The sequence below is a fragment of the Bos taurus genome, chromosome 6 (genome assembly GCF_002263795.3).
Source record: "Bos taurus isolate L1 Dominette 01449 registration number 42190680 breed Hereford chromosome 6, ARS-UCD2.0, whole genome shotgun sequence".
NCBI lineage: Eukaryota > Metazoa > Chordata > Mammalia > Artiodactyla > Bovidae > Bos > Bos taurus.
In genome coordinates, this window is record NC_037333.1 from 57,213,750 (window position 1) to 57,241,646 (window position 27,897).

The window sequence follows — 27,897 nt, forward strand, 5'->3', positions numbered from 1 at the left end:
TACGTTAAATAATACAGTAGGGTTTAAAGCCGTCCAAGCAGCACTATATTACTTTCTATGGAGCTGGCCTCTGTTGGCTCTATGAGGCTTGTGTTTAACAGGAGTCTCCCACTGGGAGCTTTGTAACCCGTAGTGAGTGTGACAGTTACAGCATTTTTAGGTTTTATATGTAATACAATTTAAAGAAAGCTCTTTCTAGGCAGAGCAGCTTATTTGAGCTAATATCCATTTCTTCATCTATTTGGGTTTCAGACTCTCAAGTGCTGAAATAATCTCTTTGAAAGTAGCTATTGCCATGACTTCATTAAATTCTAATGCCTCTGTTTTTCTCCCACAGGATTCAGAAGCATGTGAAATAGATTGCTTGGTCTAAAATAGAAAAACAGTGGCAACGTTTTGCTGAGTTTCCAGACCTTTCCCAACATGGAACCAATAACCTTCACAGCAAGGAAACACCCATTCCCTAACGAGGTCTCCGTGGACTTCGGCCTCCAGCTGGTGGGCTCCTTGCCTGTGCATTCTCTGACTACCATGCCCATGCTGCCGTGGGTGGTGGCAGAGGTGCGAAGGCTCAGCGGGCAGTCTTCCAAAAAGGAGCCTGGCACCAAGCCAGTCCGCCTTTGTGTTTCGCCCTCTGGATTGAGATGTGAGCCTGAGCCAGGAAAAAGTCAACAATGGGATCCATTGATCTGTTCCAGTATCTTCGAGTGTAAGCCTCAACGAGTTCACAAACTGATTCACAATAGTCACGACCCAAGTTATTTTGCTTGTCTGATTAAAAATGATGCAGCCAATCAGCAGAGTATCTGCTATGTGTTCAAAGCCGATGATCAAACAAAAGTAAGTGGAGGTGGGGATTAAAAAGATGGGTGTGGCTGGAAGGTCTTTGTTGTATGGGGTTAGAGCATTTATGTGTACTGAATTAATAAGGAGCTAATGCTGCCATTATACAAGATTATTTCACTGGATTTTGGTTTATGGGGATGGTTTCTTTATAATCTTTAAGATCATTTGATAATAGATATTTTATTAAAATGAGAAGTTTATGAGTTCAAAAATTCAACAGAGAAATCTTTCGAAACGTATACAGAAGAGCTGAACCACTAGGATTCAGATCATTTAAGATGTGTGTCCTGAGCAGTGCTTCTCAAGCGGAAATGTGCCCATGAATGACCTGGGGAATGCAAAATATGATCCAGTAGGTCTGGGATGGACCCTGAGACTGCATTTCTAACAAGTTGACAGATGATGTGGGCACTGCCCCTTTGCAGGTTGCACTTTGAGTAGCAAAGTTCTAGATCAGCGAGTTTTATGTTCTTGATGCTGTTAACAAAAATATATTTATTTGTAAGCTGTCTAAGAGTCTTATTAGCCAGTTTCCCAAAGTATCATGTTCACTTAGGCAGAGACCATTCATAAAGAGTAGTGGCTATGAATCTAAGTTTTGATACTTTCAGTTGTTTTTCGTTTTGTTTTGTTTCTTTTGGCCACCTTCAAGTCTATCCTCACTGGCTTGTTGTTGTTATATCTCATGATATGGCTGAGAAGAATATTATAAAAGAAATGATAAAAATATCACCAGCTCTACTATTTTCTTGTTTATTTGTGCTTATATTGTTGTTAGCATTTGTTTGCAGTTCTCTGCAGGACTCCTTTGAAGCCACTTGGCTGTTTTGTGAGAGTTAGTTTAGGTATGGTTGAAAATATAATCCTGACAGCCTCTTTCTCAATTGTGCCTATGTAAACTGAGATTTGGTACAGCTTCAGGAAGCTGACAAGCAGGGGAGGGTGTTAACTCTGCTGGTGAGGAGTGCCCACGCTCGTCTTGAGTGCCTTGTGTGCCTGTGTGGGGGGCCTATGTGGCTGTTTCCACACGCACCGAGGCAGACTCTGAGGATGCTAATGCCAATCCTTGGGGTAAACATAGCATTAACATGCATACACTACCTTGTATAAAATAGATAGCTAGTGGGAAGCTTCTGTCCAGCACTGGGAACTCAGCTTGGTACTCCGTGATGACCTAGAGGGATGGAACTGGCAGGGTGGGAGGGAGGTGAGGAGGGAGGTGCTGTATATATGCTTACTGCGGATTCACGGCTGATTCATGTTGTTGTACAGTGGAAACTAACACAACATTGTAAAGCAATTATCCTCCAATTAAAAAAAATGTCAGTAACTATAAAGAGAAATGCTAATGTTTTGTCCCTACACCACACTGTTTTGTTTTTTTTTTTCATACCCTCCAGGGTGCACAAACCTCATTTTAAAATTCAAGGTTTTCGCCAGGCAGTTAAACACAACTCAGTCTGTGGCCAGGATGTGTGTCAGGAACTCAGAGAATGGAGTTCAACACACCGGAGTATAAGGAAGGCTTTTTGAAATAATGGCTCACCTGGATTTTAAAACCACTATTTTACATAGAGAATTGGATATCTTCTTATTAAAAAGCAGTTGATGTTATTGTTCATGAATCTCAGGTGGGAGCGCAGCCTGGTTCAGAGCTCAGAGGGACTGACTTCCTAGACTCCAGTCCTGTCTACCATCTATAAAGTCAGTGGCCTTAGCCAACACTGAGTCTGTTTCTTTATCTGTAAAATGGGGTAATTATAGTCTCTGTCTCAGAGAGCTGCTGGGAGGACTACATGAACTAGAATGGGACCTGAAACTAGTAAGCATTAATGCCAATAAAAATTTTAATTAAAGAAAGTTTTATCAGAAGCAGATTTTACACTAATTCCATTTCAAATCTTAAGCAAAAACAAAAAGACCAAGATGAGCATCTTCAGCTCTCAGGATACAATCCTGGTCAACCTTGAGCAACATTTTTATAAACCAGACACTAAAAAAAAAACAAAAACAAAACAAAACTGCATAAGTGACCTTAATGGTGCTCTTATTTGGGCAAATTCCAGAATGAAAATTAGAGGACTGTACAGCCTGTTCTCCACGCCAGCTCTATATAAGGACTGTTTCCTTGGGGGCAGTCTCTGCACGGAATAGCTGTTCAGTACTTTATACTTCTGACTCTTTCCCAAAATCTTTTATAGCCATCTGAGAACAGGCTTCCAGCCAGTCATTCAGCTACCTGACAGGAAGAAGAGATTTATAACTAAATTCTGGAACTAGGGCTTCGAGTCGTGCTGAAAGTAGAGAATTGACCTCACTCTATGTTCTAAAAAGCCACGGTAGAAATATGAATCCATCCTTAAGTTATCTTTGGCTTGCTTACAATTTTTACAAACACAAATTGCCAGTACTCAGAGTAATAAATTGCTATCATCCCGCTTGTTTCATAAAAGAGTAATTTGTAGCATAGGCATCTCAATCAGTGATTCTCTTGTTGAAAACTGAATGGTGAAGCAAACTGGCACCGATTCTAGCTGGCACGATGCTGTGTTCTTGGGTCATCCTGGCACCCTATCTTATCGCAGAGCATTATCTGCTGTGGGAGCAAGTTAACCTGTGTCATTATTTCTCCAGACTATTTGTAATGTTTGCTCAGATAAATAATGCTATTAGCCCTCTTCTAAATAAGTGAGATCAGTATCCACCTGTGTTTGCCAGAGGAGAATATATGCATTTACTGCCAGAATCATAAGGACAAAACCACCGTGTGAGATGAGAAGAAATCTTTGAACAGCATATAGATTAACTTACTGAAGAAGGTCTGAGAAGAGACGTGATAGGGAATAGTTTTATAAGCATAGCATGAGACTGTGTTTCCCACTGTATGCTTCATAGAATATACCCAAGATGTTCCACAGAGAAGGGCCTCCATGATCAAAATACATTAGGGCAGCATCTCAGACTTTTTGATCTGAAGATGCTTTTCATTCTTAAAAATTATTCAGTATCCCAAAGAGCATTAATGTGGGTTGTATCTATTAATACTTAGACTATATTAGAAATTAAAACAGAGATTTTATAAAGGTATTAATTTAAAAAGTGATAGTAAATTCTCTATGTGTTAGCCTGAATAATATTTTTTTGTAAAAACAATTGTATTTTCCCCAAAATTTTAGTGATAAAACTGGCATTGTTTAATTTTGTTTGCTTGGTTTTTTGCAAATCTCTTTCATATCTGGATTAGTGGTCAACTATTAATTCTCAGCTACTTCTCCACTCATTCTGTTTGTGATATGTTGTTTTGGTTGAGCCTATTAAGAAAATTTGGCTTCACATGGATATGAACTAGGAAAATGGAGAAATATTTTTGAGCCTTTTTAGAAAATTATGGATATTTTTCTTTAATGCTGTACATAAACTACACAGATGCAGTTTCTTTCTTTTTTTTTTTTTTCAGATGCAGTTTCTTAAAGGTTTGTTGCAGTGTGCAATCTGGAACCATATCAAAGTACTTTTTGCACTTTGTTGTATTAAAATCCATTAGTCTGTCTTGTGCTTTAATGAATATTTTAAGCATGAATGATTCTGTAACATAATACAGTGGTTATTCAGAAAATATTGGTTCACTGAATTATACAGACCACACTCTAAAAACTGTTGTATTAGGGAAACAATATGTTTTCTATTCCACTCTTTAACTGTACATTTGTCCATTAAGTTTCTAAATTTATTGAACCATGGATTACATTTTTCTCATAGCATCCAAGAACACCCCTCCAAACACATGTGGACACAGTAGCATAAGGTTCTGAGTTAAAGTTTAAAGTTAGAATCCATGGCAGGAAATTTTAAAAATCCACTCTGGAAGACAAATAGCTACGTGGGTGACCCTGAGTAGGTCTTTACCCCATCACATGACGAAGAAATCAAGAGTTCCTCCTGGACTCAGCCCTAGGAAAAGCATAAAGTCTAAGAGAATTATCTCAATATTCTTTCCTTCTCCAGTTCTTCAGCTTTGTTTCTTCTAAGAAGAACATCAGCTTGGCCACTCACTTGAGTGTTACTTTAGATCACTCGGAAGAGTATTTACATTTTAATTCTTTTTTTTTTTTTTAATTTTCTTTAAAAAATCCACAAAGTAAAAAGCTCTGCTTCCTTTAAAAGAATTTCCAGCACTGAGTTGCAGGCAGTGGAAGTGTTGGGCTGGGGCTTCTGACTGTGTATGTTGCTGTTTTATGTCAATGAATGGAAAGAATGGATTTTGAATGAGGAATGACAAGGATTATTGAGCCAGTAATAAATGGAGGAGAAGTGTAGGCTGGTGTTAGGTGAGGGAATGGACAGTTCATGGGACCCGGGGTAAGGCAGAAATTGGGGTGTGTGGGAGTAGTTTTGCTATAAGGACCCACTCTTCTTCAGCTGACTTATACTTGTAACCTGTCCTGGATTTTCAAACATTTTAGTTAGGGCTCATCTGGGCACAACAGTCTGTCCAGTCTGGGCACAACATGGGGGTTTCGTAACTGTGACGGATGTCATGAATGAGCAGAGCTTCCCCTCCCCCACCCTCCCTAAGAGCATTGTGGATTTACTAGAATCTTGCTAGCTTCATTTCTCCCTTTTCTAAGGAGGAAATGTTATCTTTTGCTGGAAAATTATGAAGTACTAAAACCTTAGGGATGAGGAGGACAGCAAAGTATGCCAAAGGAGCATGGGGTAAGGGATAGAGGAGCTGGGGTGACTGCATGGGAAGGTCTAGAAAGAAGTCTACTTCTAGAAAGACTTTTCTAAGTGCTGCTGAGGAAGGCATGATTGAGAGAATGTCAGTGTCCTTTGAAAGAATGGGTTTCCTTTTCTATGATTTTTGGCAATGAAACCGCATGTCTTGAAAGTGAGCTATATCCGAGGCTGAACTCTGTGGGCTCACATACTGCTTGTTTGAAGAGTGCTTAACTATTGGTGAATTTAATTTAAGAACAATAAACGTTTCCTTTTGAAATTTCTGGTACAGAACCAATGTATTCTCACATGAGACCCTCTAAGCACACCATCTTTCTCAGTAACTGATGGACTGCTACCCCACCGAGCCTCTCTGGATTCATTATGTTGCATATCAATTGAAAAGGTGGTCTAAAGTTATTTTCCTGTGATTAGCAGGTTTAATACTTAAGTCCCTTATATAAGCCCAAGTTGCTTTGGCTGAATTTTATGATTTAATTAACAATTTAAAAAATTTTGGTTTTGATCATAGCTTTGTTCCGGTTGCACTTTTACCCATCATTCATTTGTCTTAATAATTCCCCATCTGCTTGGAATTTTAAGTTAGTGACTTAAAATATGCATCATTTATTTCAGGATTTTCAATAGAGGCTGGCTTCGATGGCATCTCTTGCTTGGCTGTTATATTTGCTGGCTCATTACTTCCTTTCTTTGCTGGAGTGAAGATCGAAATTATAACACTGAGCTGGAGTGTTTTTGTTCCTGAGGGTGATTATTCTGAAGAGCATAATATGATTTTGCAGCTCTTCCAATCTAGCGCCTTTTTGCGTTGAGTGTTCATAATTTTAAATATCAGACAAGAGTCTTTCTTTGCTACTCAGGGAATGGTTCTGAGAAGGCTATGTGGCATATGTTTTGGAGGATTTTTTCATGGATGTTAAAATTGCCACGTGGCATCTTTTATCCCATCCTGGTTGTTATGTAAGATTTCATCTGGGGGCCCACTCAGTGGCTATGACCCAGGGCATGGGTGCATGGAGCAGTGTGTCTGAGTCAACCCATCAACACTTGACTGTCTGTCACACTAGACAGAAGCCGGTTGCTTGGTACAGGGATTGGCAGGGACTCTTTTTCATCTATAAAAAGAATGTCCTGGACTGCATGAACTCCAAAGTATTTGTTGGAAGGTTTGGGTCCATGACACAGGATTGATTATGCAATATATTTTTTACTTTGAGAGATGAGTCTGAGGGTTTCAGAAGCATCCGCCTTGTGATCGGTGTCTAGATAATTTCTTTAGACATCTATTTTCAATGCATATCACTTTTTATAGCTTTGCATTTTCCCCTGATTGCTTTGCATTGGTAATTATGTTTATAATAAAAATCTGTTCCTAAGAATAGACTTTACAAGTGTCGTGAACCTAAAGTTGACTTGTGTCTTAGAAGAACTTATTTATAGCCTAGACCTCCAGTGTCCAGGACGGCCATTGGTAGTTGTCTGCGGCTGTTGAGAACTTGGAGTGTGGCAGGTCTGATCTGAAATGTGCTGTGAGTGTTAAAACAGTGGATTTCAAAGACTTGGTTGGAAAAGAGGAATGGAAAATATCTCAATAATTTTCTATTTTGGTTGCATGTTGAATCATAATATTTTCTATATATTGGGTTAAATCAAATATAATAATAAAATTAATTTCATCTTTTGCTGTATCTTTATGAATGTGCCTACAAGAAAATTTTGAATTACATATGTAGCTTGCATCTTGTACTAGTCAGCCTTGGAGAAGCTACCTAGAAAAGATTTCCGGAAATAATTTGAATGTTTATCACAGAGTGAGTTCAGATTTTCTGTTTTCCTTTGCTGCTTTCTATTTGTTAGTGATAGAATTTTGCTCAAAGTTATTTTAAAAAAAAATCACATTAAACACTAGGACCTGTTTTTAATTCTAGGTACATATTACAGTGGTTAAGAACTCTGAGGGCTGCTAGTTTGGAATATGGTGAAAGAGATAAATCTCTTGTTTCTAATTTTTCTTTTTTTTGAGTGCTTTTCCCCCTTCTGGATGGTTCAGTGTCCACCACACTAATTGCAGCCTGTGATCCTGAACCACCAACCAGAGCAAGCCAACTGGAGACTAAGCCCCGTTCAGAGAAAGTCTCAGAAGAGGCTGGATTAGGAATGGGGCTTAGGGGAGGACTTCGATGCAGGATGTACCAGAAAACTCACATGTGACTTCAGGGCAGGAAAGGAGCTGCTTTCAATTTCAGCAGAACATCAGAAGTCATCCTTTCCTGTGCTCAAGTGATGTATTTGAAATGTTACAGATTTTACATTAATTCTTTCTTTGAAATGCAACTAATGTACATTTATGTGGCTGGGTGCTAGGGTTCAAAGTCAAGTAAGCCATGATTGTCCCCTTAAGAAGTAGCATGATGCTTTATATGCCAAATATAGATTCTGAAGGCTGCACGGCTGGGAGTTAGCAAACATCTGTAAGTTATAAAAGAGCAAATTTGAGAGACCGTGAGGAGGCCTAGTATACTCATAATGAGTGCCTGAAGCTATGTGAAAAGCTGCTGTATACAAAATGAAGTAGACAATTTCTCAATTGCTTCAGAGGGCAGAACTAGAAACAAGAGAAATTTCTAGAGGCTGACTTTTGGCTCCTCCTGACAATGATAGCCATCAAATAATTACGTGGGTCGTATTGAACAATGGACATGGCTGGAGGTTTCACCTGGCAAGTCATCACTTCCTGTGTCCACACATGGTACCTGACAACGTCCCCTTTTGTTTCAGAAAACTGAATTGTCCCTAAATCTCTTACACTGGAATGAAGTTGTTTCCTGAAATGTTTAGTTCTTCGTCATAGCTCTGTCTTCTGGAGGGACCTTCCAAATGTAATTTGGAAGACATTTGAGTGGGTTTTGAAGATCCTCTAGATATTTCCCAGGCTGATGAGTTTGGTGCAGATTGAATGGACGTCCTAAGTGGTGGCGCTAGTGGTAAAGAACTCGCCTGCCAGTGCAGGGGACATACGAGACACAAGTTCAATCCCTGGATTGGGAAGATCCCCAGGAGGAGGGCATGGCAACCCACTCCAGTATTCTTGCCTGGAGAATTCCATGGACAGAGGAGCCTGACAGGCTATAATCCATGGGGTCGCAAAGAGTCAGACACAACTGAAGTGACTTAGTACGCACTCATGGACAAGTAGGGGATTGAGCACATCAAGCCAAAGTGGGACAAAGGTGTACAGAGTTGTCCATTGTGGCTGGAGCTGCTATGATGTGATGTTTTGCAAATTGCACGGTCAGAGATGTGACAGGAAGGAAAAACTGGAGTCAGATTTTATAGGGCTTGATCTGCCTTGTTAAGGATATTGGGTATTTTTCTTAAAAAGGTTGTGCTATGTCAGCCATGAGAGGTATTCGGAAAGTGAAATAACTAGATTTGTTTTCAGATTTTGAAGTAGAGAGATGAGATAGAAGAGGGAGATCAGTTAGGAGGCTGTCACAGTGGTCGTGTAAAAAATCAAGCAGTGTCTTGATCCATAAGTATTATATGAAGTGGTTCATTTCTGCTAAACCCATGTTGATGTCTTCCGATCACTTTCCTCTCCAGTACCCAGAAAATTTTTAATAGTCTGTTTATTGGCCTCTAACTGAAAAGAAGGCAATGGCAACCCACTCCAGTACTCTTGCCTGGAAAATCCCATGGGTGGAGGAGCCTGGTAGGCTGCAATCCCTGGGGTCGCTGCGAGTCGGACACAACTGAGCGACTTCACTTTCACTTTTCGCTTTCATGCATTGGAGAAGGAAATAGCACCCCACTCCAGAGTTCTTGCCTGGAGAATCCCAGGGACGGGGGAGCCTGGTGGGCTGCCGTCTATGGGGTCACAGAGTCGGACACGACTGAAGCAACTTAGCAGCAGCAGCAATGGAAGAGAAAGTCAGATAAGACTTCCTGTCCTACTGATGCTGATCTGCTTGGTTCCTAAAGAATGATATGAAAAATAACACAGAACTGAAATTCTTGGTCTGCTTTTGCTTGGTCTTCTAAGTATTGGTATCGCCCGTCTTAAAAACAAGCCATCCTCTAGCCCCATTTCACATCCCAGCTTCCTCCAGTAACTGGTCCAATATTCTGCTCCGTTTTTCAAGAGTTGCCATGGTGGCTACCTTTGCTTCTACTCGCCCATTTTATTTTTTTAAAAAATTTGTTTAAGTGGAAGGTATTTGCTTTAAATATTTTTAAATTTATTTTTGGCTGTGCTGGGTCTTCATTGCTGCACGTGGGCTTTCTCTAGTTGCGGTGAGCGGGGGGCCACTCTCTAGTTGAAGAGTGAGGGCTTCTCATTGTGGTGGTTTCTCTTGTGGAGCCTGGGCTCTAGGAATCAGACTTCACAAGTCAGCTCACAGGCTTAGTTGCTTCACAGTATGTGGAATATTTCCAGACCAGAGATGGAACTCATGTTCCCTGTGTTGGAAAGTGGATTCTTAACCACTGGATCACCAGGGAAATCCCCATTTTTTTCCTTGGTTTACCAACTGGGCTTCTGTCTTGATCTGATGGCTCCTACATGTCACTAGTCACTTGTAGCTTGTGAAATCTGGTTGTCCCTTCTCTGTACTTCTCTCATCCAGTAACTTCGATGTAGTTGACAAGACATTGTTTCTTCTGTCTTAAAACATTCTCTTCTCTTGGCTTTTGGAAAATCACAACCTGCTGTTTTCCCTTTGCCTCTAATAGTGGTTTCTACACAGTCTCCTTAGTTGGTTTTTCCTCTTCTTAATTCTGAGTTGTACGTCCCTTGAGATGACACCACCCTTATGGCAGAAAGTGAAGAGGAACTCAAAAGCCTGTTGATGAAAGTGAAAGTGGAGAGTGAAAAAGTTGGCTTAAAGCTCAACATTCAGAAAACGAAGATCATGGCATCCGGTCCCACCACTTCATGGGAAATAGACGGGGAAACAGTGGAAACAGTGTCAGACTTTATTTTTCTGGGCTCCAAAATCACTGCAGATGGTGACTGCAGCCATGAAATTAAAAGATGCTTACTCCTTGGAAGGAAAGTTATGACCAACCTAGATAGCATATTGAAAAGCAGAGACATTACTTTGCCAACAAAGGTTCGTCTAGTCAAGGCTATGGTTTTTCCTGTGGTCATGTATGGATGTGAGAGTTGGACTGTGAAGAAGGGTGAGCGCTGAATAATTGATGCTTTTGAACTGTGGTGTTGGAGAAGACTCTTGGGAGTCCCTTGGACTGCAAGGAGATCCAACCAGTCCATTCTGAAGGAGATCAGCCCTGGGATTTCTTTGGAAGGAATGATGCTAAAGCTGAAACTCCAGTACTTTGGCCACCTCATGTGAAGAGTTGACTCGTTGGAAAAGACTCTGATGCTGGGACGGATTGGGGGCAAGAGGAAAAGGGGACGCCAGAGGATGAGATGGCTGGATGGCATCACTGACTCGCTGGACGTGAGTCTGAGTGAACTCTGGGAGTTGGTGATGGACAGGGAGGCCTGGCGTGCTGCGATTCATGGGGTTGCAAAGAGTCAAACATGACTGAGCGACTGATCTGATCTGATCTGATCTGAGACTGTCTTCTGCATTTCTCTCTTTGACACGCTTTCCAGATGAACTCATCATAGCAGTAAATACCACCTATTTGATGGAGACTCTGAAAGTTAATTTATTGCTTAGACTCACCAGTGAGTTCCAGACTCATCTATCCAACTCTGAGCTTGACTTCTACTTAGCCATTAAATAGGCATTTTGAACTCAGCATGGTTAAAGTAGAACTCTTGAATTTACTGCCCACCAACCTGTGGTTTTTCCAGTCTTCTGCAGCTCTTAAGTGACAATGGCAGTTGCTACAGCCAAAATCTAGGAGTCATCTTTCTCCTAGATTTCTCTCTTTCCTTCACACTGTCATCCAAATTATTCAAGACCCATTCCAAATCTGTCATTGCTCTGATTCCATGGCTAATCCTGAGGCCACGACTCCACTATCTCTCATGTGGAATGTTGCAGTACTTCCTAACTTTTCTTCCTGTCTCCTTTCTTGCTTCTTCTTTCCACCAAGCTAGCATCCAGAGCACCTCTAGAATAGCTACCAATTCCTGCTGAAAAACCTCTCTAAGGACTTCCTGATGTACTTGGACTAAAATCCTGTATTTCTGCTAGAGTTTCCACATGGACCTCATTTCCCACACTCTTTTCAGTGCTCTTTGGACCCCAGCCACCCTGGTGTTCACATGGCTGAAATGTGACAACCTCCTTCTTCACACGAGGTCTCTGCATTTGTTGTTGCCTCTCCCTGGAGAGCTCTGCTCCCAGCTCTTCATGTGGTTGGTTCCTTAGACTGTTATGAACTCAATTCAGCCTCATCCTCAAGCCTCCCAGTCAAAAGTACTCCCACACCAATCACTGACACTTCATTAGATTTTAATGTCTTTGTGGTGGTGGTGGTTTAGTCCTAAGTTGTGTCCGACTCTTGCGACCCTATGGACTGTAGTCCCCAGACTCCTCTGTCCGTGGGGATTCTCCAGGAAAGAATACTGGAATGGGTTGCTATTTCCTTCTTTAGGGGATCTTCCCGACCCAGGGATCAAACCCACATGTCTTACATCGCCTGCATTGGCAGGCAGGTTCTTTACCACTAGCGCCACCTGGGAAGCCCTACAAAATGTTTTTGTAATACTTATCATCATCTGGAACTATCTTGATGGTTTGTATGCTTCCTTGTTTACAGAACCCTGACCTGCCGGAGCAACAAGACAACAGGGCCCTTGCCCGTCTTGTTCCAGGCTAGACCCTGGCACCTGAACCATGCCTGCTACAGGGGGTTGCTTCATGAATGTATGAGTGGATGTTACCTTTTGTATTTGTTCTTGGAGGGTGTGGTCCTCCTTTTTTATTTTTAATGTTTTGGCCAAATCTCTTCTGGAATCTCCCTATGCAGCCATATTATTAATAGTTTATTTCCTTGTTCTTCCTTTCCTTCCTCATCAATACAGATTTCTCTTGTTCAGCCAGAATTTCAGTCTTAGACACCATCGCTCTCTTCCTATCCCTACTGAGTGTTTTTCCCCTCAGAGTCTTTGTTCATGATAATATTCACTGCCTCTCTGTTCTGTTGCACAGTTCTCTGGATTTGATGAACACAAAATTTAGGGGCATTATTGATGAGAATTGTGGGAAAGATTTCATTAAAGCTGAGTAGTCTACTTCTCAGTAATTTTGTGGTATATAGGTTAAATCCCTTCCCTTTGGCTGTGATTTGAGCCCATCTTTTTTGGCATAAACTTTTTTCCCCCCAAATAAAATGTTTTTCTGATTATAAAGGCATTTATGCTGAATATAAAAAAATAGTACAATACAGTTACAGTTAAAAGTTCTCCCTTAGTCCCACCTCCTAGAGAGAAATCAACAGTAATGAACGGATTGGTGTATAGCCTTATAGATTTTATTCTTTTATTATATAAACAAATGTGTTTATATGTAATCAATTTATATATTCCTTTCTACACTTATCTTTAAAAAAATAATTTTATTTATTTATTTATGGCTGTGCTGGATCTTTGTTGCTGTGCAGACTTCTCTGTAGTTGTGGCAAATGGGGACTGTTCTCTAGTTGCAGTGCTCAGGCTCCTCCTGTTGTGGAGCATGGGCTGCAGGGTGTGTGGGCTTGGTAGTTGCAATTCCTAGGCTCAAGAGCACAGGCTCAGCAGTTGTGGCTAACAGGCTTAGTTGTTCCATGGCATGTGGGATCTTCCCGGATCAAGGATTGAACCCATGTCTCCTGCCTTGATAGGCGGATTCTTCACCACTGAGCCTCCAGGGAAGACCCCACATATCTTTTTAAACTCAGTCTCCCTTTTGATCTCCCTGTCTATATATATATATATATTTATATATGTGTGTGTGTGTGTGTGTGTGCTGTGCTTAGTCCCTCAGTCCCCATGGACTGTAGCCCATCAGGCTCTTCTGCCATGGGTATTCTCTAGGCAAGAATACTGGAGTGGGTTGCCATGCCCTCCTCCAGAATATACATATACATATACATATACATATATATATATGCTGTGCTGTGCTTAGTCACTCAGTCATGTCCGACTCTTGACAATCCCATGGACTGTAGCCCGCCAGGCTCCTCTGTCCATGGGGATTTTTCAGGCAAGAATACGGAAATGGGTTACCATGCCTTCCTCCAGGGGATCTTCCTAACCCGGAGATCAAACCCAGGTCTCCTACATTGCAGGTGGATTGTTTACGGTCTGAGCCACCAGGGGAGCCCAAGAATACTGGAGTGAGTAGCCCATCCCTTCTCTAGGGGAACTTCCTGACCCAGGAATTGAACTGGGGTCTCCTGCATTGCAGGCGGATTCTTTGCCAGCTTAGCTACCCAGGAAGCTGTATATATACACATACATACATACACACACAGACACACACAATTAGCTATAGCTATAGTTATATTTTAGACATTTTTTATAATGGTAGAGATGTGTTCTTTTGCATGACTGCAGTTTTGTGCAGCAGGGAGAAAGGAAAGGCTAGCTTCACGATTGGTAGAAAGTGACAGCATCAGCTTTGTTTAGCTTTGATGAACCATTTTGGTTATGAAAAAAGAGCATGACCAGGATGGGCTGGAGGTGACTCAGAGATGTCTGATCTGTCTATCATTAGAAAGAAACGAGATTTGGAGCAACAAAAGCGAAGATAAGCAAGTTGGACTACATCAAACTAAAAAGCTTCTGCACAGCAAAACAATTAATAAAATGAAAAGACAACCTATAGAATGGGAGAAATTATTTGCAAAGTATATATTTGGTAATGGGTTAATATCTAAAGTATACAAAGTACTCATACCTCTCAAGAGAAAAAATTTTGATTAAAAAATGAGTAGAGGCTCTCTGCCCACGGACACCACCGAGAAAGCATTGTTGAAGTCTCCCCCCCACCCCCACTTCACTGCCGTCATGTTTAAGTCAGAGTCTCTCAAAGAGCCCAAACAGCTATGGAAGCTCTTCACTGGAGGATTGAGCTTTGAAACAACTGATGAGAGTCTGAGGAGCCATGTTGAGCATTGGGGAATGCTCACAGACTGTGTGGTAATGAGGGATCCAAACACCAAGCGCTCCAGGGGCTTCGGGTTTGTCACATATGCCACGGTGGAGGAGGTGGATGCAGTCATGAGTGCAAGGCCACCCAGGGTGGACAGAAGAGTTGTGGAACCAAAGAGGGCAGTCTCAAGAGGAGATTCGCAAAGACCTGGTGCCCACTTACCTGTGAAAAAGATTTTTGTTGGTGGTATTAAAGAAGACACTGAAGAACATCACCTGGGAGATTATTTTGAACAGTATGGGAAAATTGAAGTGATTGAAATCATGACCGACTGAGGTATTGGCAAAAAGAGAGGCTTTGCTTTTGTAACCTCCGATGACCATGACTCCGTAGACAAGACTGTCATTCACAAATCCCACAATGTGAATGGCCACAACTGTGAAGTGAGAAAAGTCCTGTCTGAGCAAGAGATGGCTAGTGCTTCATCCAACCAGAGAGGTCAAAGTGGTTCTGGAAACTTTGGTGGTGGTCATGGAGGTGGTTTTGGCGGGAATGACAACTTTGGTCATGGAGGAAGCTTCTGTGGTCAAGGTGGCTTTGGTGGCAGCCGTGGTGGTGGCAGATATGGTGGCAGTGGGGATGGTTATAATGGATTTGGTAATGATGAAAGCAATTTTGGAGGTGGCAGAAGCTGCAATGATTTTGGCAGTTACAACAATCAATATTCAAATGTTGGACCCATGAAAGAAGAAAACTTTGGAGACAGAAGTTCTGGCTCCTGAGGTGGTGGAGGCCAATACTTTGCCAAACCATGAAGCCAAGGTGGCTATGGTGGTTCCAGCACAGCAGTAGCTATGGCATTGGCAGAAGGTTTTAATTATTGCCAGGAAACAATGCTTAGCAGGAGAGGAGAGCCACAGAAGTGACAGGGAAGCTACAGGTTATAGCAGATTTGTGAACTCAGCCAAGCACAGTGGTGGCAGGGGCTGTGCTACAAAGAAGACATGTTTTAGACAATACTCACGTGTATGGGCAAAAAACTCTAGGACTGTACTTGTGACTAATTGTGTAACAGATTATTTTAGTTTCTGTTCTCTGAAAAGTATAAAGCATTCCAACAAAGAGTTTTAATGTAGATTTTTTTTTGCACCCATGCTGTTGATTGCTAAATGTAATAGTCTGATCATGATGCTGAATGAGGTCTTTAAAAAAAAACAAAAATGAATAGAGGAACTCAGTAGACATTTTTCTAAAGAAGACATACAGATGGTCAGCAGGTACATGAAAAGGTGCTCAGGATCACTAATATCAGGGAAATGCAAAGAAAAACCACGATAAGATATCATCTCACACCTGTTAGAATGGTTGTCATCAAAAAGACAAAAGATCAGTGTTGGCTTGGAGAAGAGGAAACCCTGTGCACTGTTGGTGGAATGGAAGTTGGTTCAGCCGCATGGAAAACAGTATGGAGGTTTCTTGGAAAATTAAAAACAGTACTACTGTGTGATCCAGCAATCCCACCTCTGGGTATATATACAAAGGAAATGAAAACAAGATCCCAGTATTTCTGCTCCCATGTTCATTGCAGCAGTTACTCACAATAGCTAAGATATGGAAACCGCTGTGTGTCCATTAGCAGATGAAAGGGTAAAGAAGACAAGGTACACAGATACAATGGGATATTACTCGGTCATGAGAAAGAAGGAAATTCTGTAATTTGTGACAACATGGATGGATCTTGAGGGCATGATGCTAAGTGAAATAAGTTAGAGAAAGACAAATACTGTGTGATATCGCTTACATAGGGGATTTAAAAAAGCCAAAGTCATTGAAACAGAGAGTACAGTGGTGGTTACCACGAGCTGAGGGTGAGCGAAATAGAGAGATGTCAGTCAGTGAGTATAAAGTGAAAGTCACTCAGTCATGTCTGACACTTTGCCACCTCATGGACTATACGGTCGATGGAATTCTTCAGGCCAGAATACTAGACTGGGTACCAGTTCCCTTCTCCAGGGGATCTTTCCAACCCAGGGATCGAACTCAGGTCTCCCACATTGCAGGCAGATTCTTAACCATCTGAGCCACCAGGGAACCCCATCAATGAATATAAACTTCCAGTTAAAAGATGAATAAATTCTGGGTATCTAGTGTACAGCGTGTCATTATAGTTACTAATACTTATATACTTATAAGTTACTGAGAGAATAGATCTTAAATGTTCTCACCACACACACACACAAAAAATATGGTAATTACATGATAAGATGGAGGTTTTAACTAACCTATAGTGGTAATATTTTGTAACATATGTGTATCAAATCAGCATGATGTACACCTTAAACTTCTGCAGCATTAAATGTCAACTATAAACATCTGAATGCAGAGTTCCAAAGAATAGCAAGAAGAGATAAGAAAGCCTTCTTCAGCAATCAATGCAAAGAAATAAAGGAAAACAACAGAATGGGAAAGACTAGGGATCTCTTCAAGAAAATCAGAGATACCAAAGGAACATTTCATGCAAAGATGGGCTCGATAAAGGACAGAAATGGTATGGACTGAACAGAAGCAGGAGATATTAAGAAGAGATGGCAAGAATACACAGAAGAACTGTACAAAAAAGATCTTCAAGACCCAGATAATCACAATGGTGTGATCACTGACATACAGCCAGACATCCTGGAATGTGAAGTCAAGTGGGCCTTAGAAAGCATCACTACGAACAAAGCTAGTGGAGGTGATGGAATTCCAGTTGAGCTATTCCAAATCCTGAAAGATGATGCTGTGAAAGTGCTGCACTCAATATGCCAGCAAATTTGGAAAACTCAGCAGTGGCCACAGGCCTGGAAAAGGTCAGTTTTCATTCCAATCCCAAAAAAAGGCAATGCCAAAGAATGCTCCAACTACCGCACAATTGCACTCATCTCATACGCTAGTAAAGTAATGTTGAAAATTCTCCAAGCCAGGCTTCAGCAATATGTGAACCGTGAACTTCCAGATGTTCAAGCTGGTTTTAGAAAAGGCAGAGGAACCAGAAATCAAATTGCCAACATCCGTTGGATCATGGAAAAAGCAAGAGAGTTCCAGAAAAACATCTATTTCTGCTTTATTGACTATGCCAAAGCCTTTGACTGTGTGGATCACAATAAACTGTGGGAAATTCTGAAAGAGATGGGAATACCAGACCACCTGATCTGCCTCTTGAGAAATTTGTATGCAGGTCAGGAAGCAACAGTTAGAACTGGACATGGAACAAAGACTGGTTCCAAATAGGAAAAGGAGTTCGTCAAGGCTGTATATTGTCACCCTGTTTATTTAACTTGTATGCAGAGTACATCATGAGAAACGCTGGACTGGAAGAAACACAAGCTGGAATCAAGAATGCCGGGAGAAATATCAAGAACTTTAGATATGCAGATGACACCACCCTTATGGCAGAAAGTGAAGAGGAACTCAAAAGCCTCTTGATGAAAGTGAAAGTGGAGAGTGAAAAAGTTGGCTTAAAGCTCAACATTCAGAAAACTAAGATCATGGCATCCAGTCCCATCACTTCGTGGGAAATAGATGGGGAAACAGTGGAAACAGTGTCAGACTTTATTTTTCTGGGCTCCAAAATCACTGCAGATGGTGTTGCAGCCATGAAATTAAAAGACGCTTACTCCTTGGAAGGAAAGCTATGACCAACCTGGATAGCATATTGAAAAGCAGAGACATTACTTTGCCAACAAAGTTTCCTCTAGTCAAGGCTATGGTTTTTCCTGTGGTCATGTATGGATGTGAGAGTTGGACTGTGAAGAAGGCTGAGGGCTGAAGAATTGATGCTTTTGAACTGTGGTGTTGGAGAAGACTCTTGAGAGTCCCTTGGACTGCAAGGAGATCCAACCAGTCCATTCTGAAGGAGATCAGCCCTGGGATTTCTTTGGAAGGAATGATGCTGAAGCTGAAACTCCAGTACTTTGGCCACCTCATGCTAAGTGTTGACTCATTGGAAAAGACTCTGATGCTGGGCGGGATTGGGGGCAGGAGGAGAAGGGGACGCCAGAGGATGAGATGGCTGGATGGCATCACTGACTCGCTGGATGTGAGTCTGAGTGAACTCCGGGAGTTGGTGATGGACAGGGAGGCCTGGCATGCTGCGATTCATGGGGTTGCAAAGAGTCGGACACAACTGAGCGACTGATTTGATCTGATCTGATACCTCAATAAAGCTGTGAGAAAAAAAAAAAAAAGATACAAGAAGAACAATACTGAGATAAAATCCTCAAATAGGGAATTTCCTCATGGTCCAGTAGTTAGTACTCCATGCTTCCTCTGCAGGAGGCACGGGTTTAACCTCTGGTCAGGGAACTAAGATTCTGCAAGCTTCAAGGTGCAGCCAAAAAAATAAATAAAATAAAATTCCCCAAATAAAAATGACAACAATAAAAACAAAAAGGATTTTAAAGAAAGCTAAGCCTCAACAGGATGGGAAGCTGAGGCCAAAACGAAATTCCTGTTTTTGATGGCGAAGTTGGAAGAATAACCAGGGTCTTCTAAGGATAGGAAGCCTTGTTTTAGTTAGTTGCTATGTTGATTATGTTGCAGTAATTTTTCTGTCTGTCTTTCTCCCACCATGGCCTTCCCTTGCTAATATCCCCAAACAGATATTAGAGTCCCTGACACATAAGAGGTGTGAACATTATTTGTGGACATCAACAAAAAAGAACTGTGTGGTTCAGTGAACAGAGAAGGAATGAGTTATGAGTGATAAAAAGAAGGAGAGGAAAGAGAGCCAGTGTTCCCTGGGGGCTGGAATCCAGAGGCAGAGGGAACAGAAGGAGCTGTGGACTCCCAGGAACCCCTGGAGAATTTGGGGTGGATGCTGGATTTCTCTTTCCTCATGAGAAGAGATTTTGATCTGATTTAAATCTCCCAAATGGCAGAATGATCCCTGCTGCCATCTGGCCTATATATGGATGTACCATAATTTAGTCAAGCCCCTATTAATGGTCTTTTAGATTTTCCCCATTTTCCTGTCTTTGTTATAGTTTTCTCTGTAACCAAAATCTTGCATAGCTTTGTGTCTGCTTCTAAGCAGTTATAGTTAGTTAATACAGATTAATAGAAACAATGCTGCCTCCTCAAAAAATAGACTAAGAATACTTTGAATATGATCCTCATAGCAGCAGGCATGGCTTGGAGCCCGTAGTTGCCCTGTGTTAGTTCCTTGATGTTAAATTTGGAGCCAGATCATATTTTAATTATGATGGCATGCTTTAATGGGATTCACAGCTTAAAAAAAACAAACAACTGGAGATAAATTGCACATGCGTGTGCGTAAGTGTCACAGCCATGTGCTTTCCGTTCTCAAAGCTTCATTTATAACACTTGGATTTCTGAAATCTGTTTTTGCCTTTCTCCTTCCACTTACACTATATTCTGGGTTTTCTCAGGACTGCTCGTAATAAATGAGGTGACTACCACTGACTTTTACAATGCAGAAGGGAAAAAGAAAAATTGTTTTATATTTTTGACTGTATTTGGCATTTGTGTTTTAAGAGGAAAATAAAATTACACTAAATAAGATTTGAGATGTTTCTTTTAGCTTTTCTGTTTAAAATAAGTGAACAGGCCAATGCCATCATGGAGCGTTTCTGGCATTTTCTGTGTAAAGCTAGCCTTACCATCTTTGATCAGTATCCAAAACCAGATGTACCAATGAATACTTCATCTATCAACTAACTTTAAATGATGCTATTTTTAAAAATAGATAGACAACATATACTATTTTAAATTTCTTATTACATTTCTGACATATTTAATACTTCAAACTGCTAATTAGCATAATTCAACATAATTGTTCAATAACTTTTCCTTTAAAGGCTTTAGATGATATTTTACTTCTTATTGCAAATGTCAGCAACAGGGTAAGAGATGCAAAAGAAAATGATCCCTACATGGAAGCGTGAAGTCTTACCCTCTCTTTCTTTTTTTAGACTGAAAATGTGTATCTTGGAAATCAAAGTTTCAAAAGAAACAGTAACCCAAATAATTTTAAGATTATAGATTTTAATTTGTTAGGCAGTTTCTATGTGGTTAACTACTAGAAAAAAAAACAACTGCTCCTATTTAAGACTCAAAATGTGATCACTGGTTAAAAAATGCATGTGCGTAGTTCTCAAAATAAATAACCTAGTGTAAATTTAGAATCTGCTGCATCCTCTCTTTCATAGTTTTGATGTTTGAGCCTCCCCTTCTCCGACTTCATCAGTGCTGAGTGCTTGGATTAAAATATCTATACTGACTCTTAAAAAATAACAGATTCTTTTTTTGTTTTTTTTTGTCTGCACCCCATGGCTTGCAGTATATTAGCTCCTTGACCAAGGACTGAACCAGAGCCACGGCAGTGAAAATTCAGAGTCCTAACCACTGGACCACTACAGATTTCCCCAACAAATTCTTTTCATTGCAAGCAGAATGTTCTTATTTGGCCTCATCACAACTAGTGATGCATACATGCTATGTCTCTTCTTGAGACCCCACAGGCTGTAGCTTGCCAGGCTCCTCTGTCCATGGCATTTCCCAGGCAAGAATACTGGAGTGGGTTGCCATTTCCTCCACCAGGGGATCTTCCTGACCCAGGGATCTAACCGGAGTCCCTTGTGTCTCCGGCATTGGCATTCAGGTTCTTTACCACAGCGCCACCTGGGGTGTGCAATTGGTAAAGATTGGTTTAATTCAGTCAGTATGAACTGAACACTGTGCCAGGCATAAGAGATAAAAGCAGCCTATGCCTTTGAAGAACCTAGGGGGAACTTAGGTGAGGGTGGACGGGAATTTGGAGGACAGTTCCAGGCAGATGCTTCTGTAATATCTGGTAAAAAGTCAGGAGGTAGTTATGCACAGGGCACTAGATGGACTCTTCTCCTCAATCCAGGGGTTTGGGAAAGTCATCTTGAAGAAGCCGACGTGTGAGCTGAATCTTTAAGGAGGACTGAGAATCACGTGAAGAGACAAGGCCCAGAGCAAGGAAGAGTGTGAGGTGGGGCATGGCCAAAAAGACGAGGGAGGAGGGAGGTGAGGTCTCACCTTGTGACTGCCTGAGATGGGGAAAGGGTGACTAGGGAGAAGGTTGAGGGAGAGGAAGCTTCCATTTGGGGATATGGGGTATTGGAATGATTGGAGTGATGTGCAGTGGGCTGAAGCTCAGAGAACGATCCAGGCTAGAGATACGTAGCAGGGGCATGGCCACGGAGTCAGGACTGTGAGCGTGGTTGACAACATCCAAGGAGAAAGGAGCACCGCGGATGTGATTGTTTCCGAGGGTGGGTAGGGAAAGGGGAGCCCCAAAAGGGGATTAAGATAAGAGGAGACTCGTGTGGTAGTGGTGTCCCCAGAGCCAAGGCACAGGAAGTTTCAAAATGAAGATTAGGACAGCAGTGTCAAGAGCAGTAGTGAAGTAAAGATTGTTGTTTAGTCACTAAGTCAGTCCGACTCTTTGCGACCCCATGGACTGCAGCGTGCCGGGCTTCCGTGTCCTTCGCTATCTCCCGCAGCTTGCTCAAACTCATGTCCATTGAATCGATGATGCCATCCAAACATCTCATCTTCTGTCATCCCCTTCTTCTCCTGCCCTTAATCTTTCCCAGCATCACGGTCTTTTCCAATGTGTTGGCTCTTCACATAAGGTGGCCAAAGTACTGGAGCTTCTGTTTTAGCATCAGTCCTTTCAATGAATATTCAGGGTTGATTTCCTTTAGGATTAATTGGTTTGATCTCCTTGCAGTACAAGGGACTCTCAAGAGTTTTCTCTAGCACCACAATTTGAAAGCATCAATTCTTCAGTGCTTCTTTATGGTCCAACTCTCACATCCTTACAGCTAGATACAAATTATGAAATTTTCATTCTGCCTGGCCTAGTTTTATTTCCTTTTCCAACTTATCTCCATTCAAGCCCATCCTTTTTTTTTAACCTCACCTATCTTTTGACCTTAAAAACTGTAACTAAATGATATGCCTCTTCATAATTTACAAAATGCTTTCACATATATATCACCATATATAATATGCTCACCCACCCTTTGAGTTGGCATTTTAACTGAATTATAGTTGTTTAGGATTGAGGCTCAGACTTGAGGTCATAGATGCCTTGAAATTCCTCCTCTCTCTCTCTCTCTTATTGAATATTTCTTTATTTGGCTGCATCAGGTCCTGGTGGCAGCATGTGGGATCTAGTTCCCTGACCAGGGGTCAAACTCAGGCCCCTTGCATTGGGGTCTTAGCCACTGAACGACCAGCAAAGTCCTCAAAACCTCTTTCTGTACTGAGGAAACTGAGGCTCAGAGAGATGTATGTTATTATTAATAGTATGTGTGCCAAGTCACTTCAGTCGTGTCTGACTCTTTGTGACCATATGGACTGTGGCCCTCCAGGCTCTTCTGTCCATGGAATTCTCCAGGCAAAAATACCAGAGTGGTTTGCCATGCCCTCCTCCGGAGGATCTTCCCAACCCAGGGATGGAACCCACATCTCCTGTGCGTCCTGCTTTGGCAGATGTGTCCTTTACTACTAGTACCACATCAGAAGCTCAGACAGATGTGTGTCTTATGTCAGTTTCACTGCTCTTTGGTGTGTCTCGGCACTAGAAACCAACCTCCTGATTTTCACTGCACGACTCTTAACTGCAGAGTGGGAATATTGATGAGATTCATACAACCCTGTTGAAACTCAGTACAGGAGGAGCTCTGGCCCATAGCTGAATATGATCCTGTCCCTTTAAACCATCCTGATTCATCCATTGCTAATTGCAGGTAAGCAATAAAACTAAACCGCACACCCTCCAGTCTCCTCTGTGGTAATTGCCTATGACTCCCTCACTTTGTTCCCACTCCTGTCTGCTGTTGGTAGACATTCAGTCTTTTTGCCAGAGCAGCATGTCTTCTTCCTTATTCTGTCAGCAGCCCCTCCATATGGCACACTCAGGAGACTCATGGCTGATCAGCATATTCTGTTACCTTGGCCTCAACAGTTGGTTCAGGGGTGGGTTTGTGATCCAAGCCATGAAAACCAGAGTCAATCTTGGAAAAACAACCTCTCAGCTGCAGCTGCCAGGGACCATGTGGCCCCTGCCTGGGAAGGGCCTGGGAGAAGGAAGACAGCATGGAAGCAGCCCAGTGATAGATGGATGGCTGGATCATGATGATGTCATTTGCTCATGAGATGCAGCCTGCCTGGAGCTGGAGCTCTCCCTGCACTTGAGGTGCACAAGCCAATAAAGTCCCCAGCTACGTTCAATCCTCTTGAGTGGCAGTTGCAACCACAAGGGCCTTATTTAATATTTTCCTTTCTGTAGCTCCGTTTCTCCCCTGTGTCTTGATCTGACTCACCAACTTTGACCCTCAAATTTTCTAGGATTTGCTTCAGACCAGTCTTACGCTGGGCCTCTTCAAGTTTGCCATACCTTGGTGATTCCTTCCTTCCCTGTTGTCCCTCACCAAACCCTCTCATGGGATATTTTCTCATCACTCTTTTTCTAATATATAATTTCTATTATTTCTTTGACCACATTTCGAGGTGTTCATTATCTTTGTTCCTCAACCAGGGATCAAAATCATGCCCCTTGCAGTGGAAGCCCAGAGTCTCGATCACTGGGCCACCAGGGAAGTCTGTCCTAACTCTTCTAGGAGTCAGGACTTAGAAGTTATGAGCTGCCTGCACTTTGAATGAACTATTACTATTATTAATAATGACAGAAGAAGTTTTTTGCCATTAACCCAGCACTTTTTTAATTGTGATAAAATATACATAAGATTCACTATTTTAACCATTATTATATATACAACCAGTGGCAATAAGTACCTTTACTGTTGAGCAGCTATCACCTCTGTTCATTTCCAGGATGTTTTCATCATCACAAACAGAAACTCTGTAGCCAATAAAAATAACTCCCAACTTCTCCCTTCCCCTGGCAGCCTCCATTCTGCGTGTTCTTCATGAATTTGCCTGATGTGTGCATCTCCTATAAATAGGATCATATAATTTTTTTTCTTTTGTAACTAACTTATTTCACTTAGCATATTATTTTCAAGGTTTATCTATGTTGTAGCATGTATCAGAATTTCGTTCCTCCTTAAGGCTGAATAGTATTCCACTGTGTGTACATCGCATGTTTTGTGTGCTATTGATACATACTATTTCCATCTCTACCTTCTGACTACTGTGAGTCATGCTGCTATGAACACTGATACACAAGTACCCCTTTGAATGAAGCCCTGATTTCAGTTCTTTCGGGTATATACACAGAAGTAGAACCATCGGATCGACCCAGCACTTTGTATGTGCCAGGCACTGTGCTATATGTATTTTATGTTCATTATTTTATTTAGTATTCACAACTTTATGAGGTAGTATTATTATTCCTACCTTAAAGTGAAGGAAACTGAGGCTCAGAGAATTTACCATGAGCAAAGGCTTATCCTTTTCCATAAACAACCATACCTGTTGGACTCCAGAGGCTGTGATCTTAGTTGGGAATGCTGAGGCTTCTATAAAATCATCCCCAGTTTCTTCAAAAAGCACATCTGGAGCAGATACTGTGTGTCAGGCGTTGGATCAAATGCTGGAGTACATAATCACGTGTTCATCACGCCTGGGGTGCTTGTTAGTGAATTGAGAGGAGATACAGTCACCCTGTTCTATGAAGCCTGGCCTGGGCTTCATGGGAAGTGAAGGTGCCTGGCCCGTCTTTCATGCACTGAGTGTTATCTTCTCCATTTATATCACTGGACTTTATTCTTGCCCAGACAGTGATCAGTCCTGCCAGGCTTTTTTAGAGCTGCTTTCCTGGATGAATCCAGTCCTTTCTGGAGGTAGAGGAAACAAGGAAACAAGGCGGGGGGAAAATATATATATATATGTATTTCTTCTGATTATGAAAATGACACATAATCATTACAGACAACTTGGGAAAATTATGGAAACATAGAGCAAAGAAAACAGAAATCACCCTATAATCAAGCTATTCAGAGGTGATTTTTTAATGAAAGTTTAAACTAAGCTAATAAAATGCCTTATTATCCCCCACTAGGGAGCTTCCTTGGTGGCTCAGTCAGTAAAGAATCTGCCTGTAATGCAGGAGACCTGGGTTCGATCCCTGGGTCAGGAACATCTCCCTGGAGAAGGGAATGACAACCCACTCCAGTATTCTTGCCTGGGAAATCCCATGTACAGAGGTGCCTGACGGGCTGTAGTCCATGGGGTCAAAAACAAGTCTGACGCAACTTAGTGACTGAACCACTACCAATCGAAGTAGTTTGTTATCATTTTACTCTGTAAAACAAAGGGGAGAAATCAGTCCCTGAAGATCCCCTATCCCTCAGCTGCCTCTACTGTGTTTAAATTACTCAGTTCTCTGACTGCAGATTTATGTCTTCCTATTTGAAAGGCATTCATCCTGCAGAATTTGCCAGATGGTGCCCTGTAATGGCTCTTTGATTATCCATCATCATTAGAAGGAAATGCTTCCTAATCTGTCAGCATGAACTTTAACTATGTGGAAGGAATGTGTGTGCTTTTGAAGAAAGGTTCTGTGTGAGGAAAACAGAGAGGGAGGCCTCCCAAGAAGATGGCGGATCCTGGCAGCGAGCATCAGGATGCAGATTCCTTCCCTTGGTGCCTCCATGGCCTCCCACGGCCTCCCATACCTGTCGGTCAGGTTGTGGTGGCTCCTTCTTATTTCACTGCTCTCCAGAGCTGCTAAAGTCATATGTCACCTTGTCCAAATTAGAAAAAGGCACCCCTTGCTTCCTGTGGCAGGAGGTAGCTGTGCTGTACAATGTGGACAGAAAAACGGTACTGAATGCACTTTCCACTTTCTTCCCGGCCAAGCATCCTTGTTCAGTGAACAACACACAGAACTCTGTGTAGTGGTCCTGGCTTTGCCCTTTTGAGGCTCATGCCTCTCCAGGGATGTAGAGGCTGTAGATATTCTAGATCTAGGTGATGCAGCCCCCACTCTAGGTGAGCCCTGGGTATGTGGTCCTCAACTTGACATGTATTTATCGAGCTCTTAGTATCCAAGCCTGGCCCCCATGGAAAACTACCTGCTTCTCACCTTCTCTTTGGCCACTGCCACCATCAACTCTGTCTTTTAGAGACTAGAACTCTCAGAAGTCTCCGCTGAATTTATTGGAAGTTGTTTTGTCTACAGCTACTTGAAATATCACTGTGTAATTACTGAATTTGCAGCCATTCTAATAAGCAGACTCCTCGTGTATTTGCAGACACATCAACTGGAGCCTCCAAAACCACCTAAAACTCCCCTCATTTCTAATTTTATATTTTTCATTTGAAGCTGAAGTCCACTCTCCTTCTGCTAAAACAAGTTCTATTTCTTCTTTGGATTTTGGTTCTTAGACTTGGTCTCAAGCCTTTCCTTCTCTTCAGCTACTCCTGAAGAGTTTCTCTCTTATAGCTATTGCTGTGTAACTGATATTTTCTTGGTCTGGGGCACGCTGATATATGGCTTCAGCTATACTAAGCACTCCTAATTTTTGCTTTACCACGGTGATGTTTGCATAAAAGCAAAAGCAGCAGTTACATTGTTGGTGGATGAATTTTTCATGTTAGAAACAGTCTTTGTGCTGTTACGCAAATGCAGTATAATTTTTTGAATAAGCGGGATACAGCATCAATTGAGCTTGTTGTTGTTTAGTCACTAAATCGTATCCAACTCTTTTGCAACCCCGTGGACTGTAGCCCTCCAGGCTCCTCTGTGCATGGGATTCCCAGACAAAGATATTGAAGTGGGTTGCCATTTCCTTCTCCAGGGGATCTTCCTGACCCAGGGATCGAACTCATGTCTCCTGCATTGCAGGTGGATTCTTTACTGCTGAGCCACCAGGGAAGCTCATGTCAACTGAAGTACTTACATAAACATACAAATCATTATGTTTTTATCTGGTAATTCACCTTCAAAAATATGGGTAAGATAGGAGTACCCTCGTGGTCTAGTAGTTAGGATTCTGGGCTTTTATTGCCATGGCCCTGGTTCAATCCCTTATCAGGGAACTGAGATTCTGCAAGCCATGTGGTGCAGCAAATATATATATATATATGAATTATAATACTTATTAAAATTAATTATATGTTAATATATGATATATTTATATATATATATATATATATATATATATATATATATATATATATAGTTAGGATGAAATTCCTAACTGTATATATACACACTCTCAAGTGGAGAAGGCAATGGCACCACACTCCACTA

General features: G+C 41.6%; 1 protein-coding gene and 1 pseudogene across 8 annotated transcripts in view; both read left to right on the forward strand.

The window, feature by feature from the left end:
* Positions 1-27,897, forward strand: part of TBC1D1 (TBC1 domain family member 1) — a 226,405-nt gene that overhangs the window by 10,193 nt on the left and 188,315 nt on the right. For 7 of the 8 annotated variants that reach the window (XM_005207835.5, XM_059887349.1, XM_005207838.5 and 4 more), the window contains exon 2: positions 338-840. In XM_005207835.5, coding sequence (XP_005207892.1) covers positions 424-840 — 417 coding nt within the window. In that variant the 5' untranslated portion in view covers positions 338-423. Of the gene's footprint in view, positions 1-337; positions 841-27,897 lie in introns of those variants that run through there. The other variant, NM_001166524.1, reaches the window with a different exon arrangement.
* Positions 754-27,753, forward strand: LOC132345497 (heterogeneous nuclear ribonucleoprotein A1-like; annotated as a pseudogene).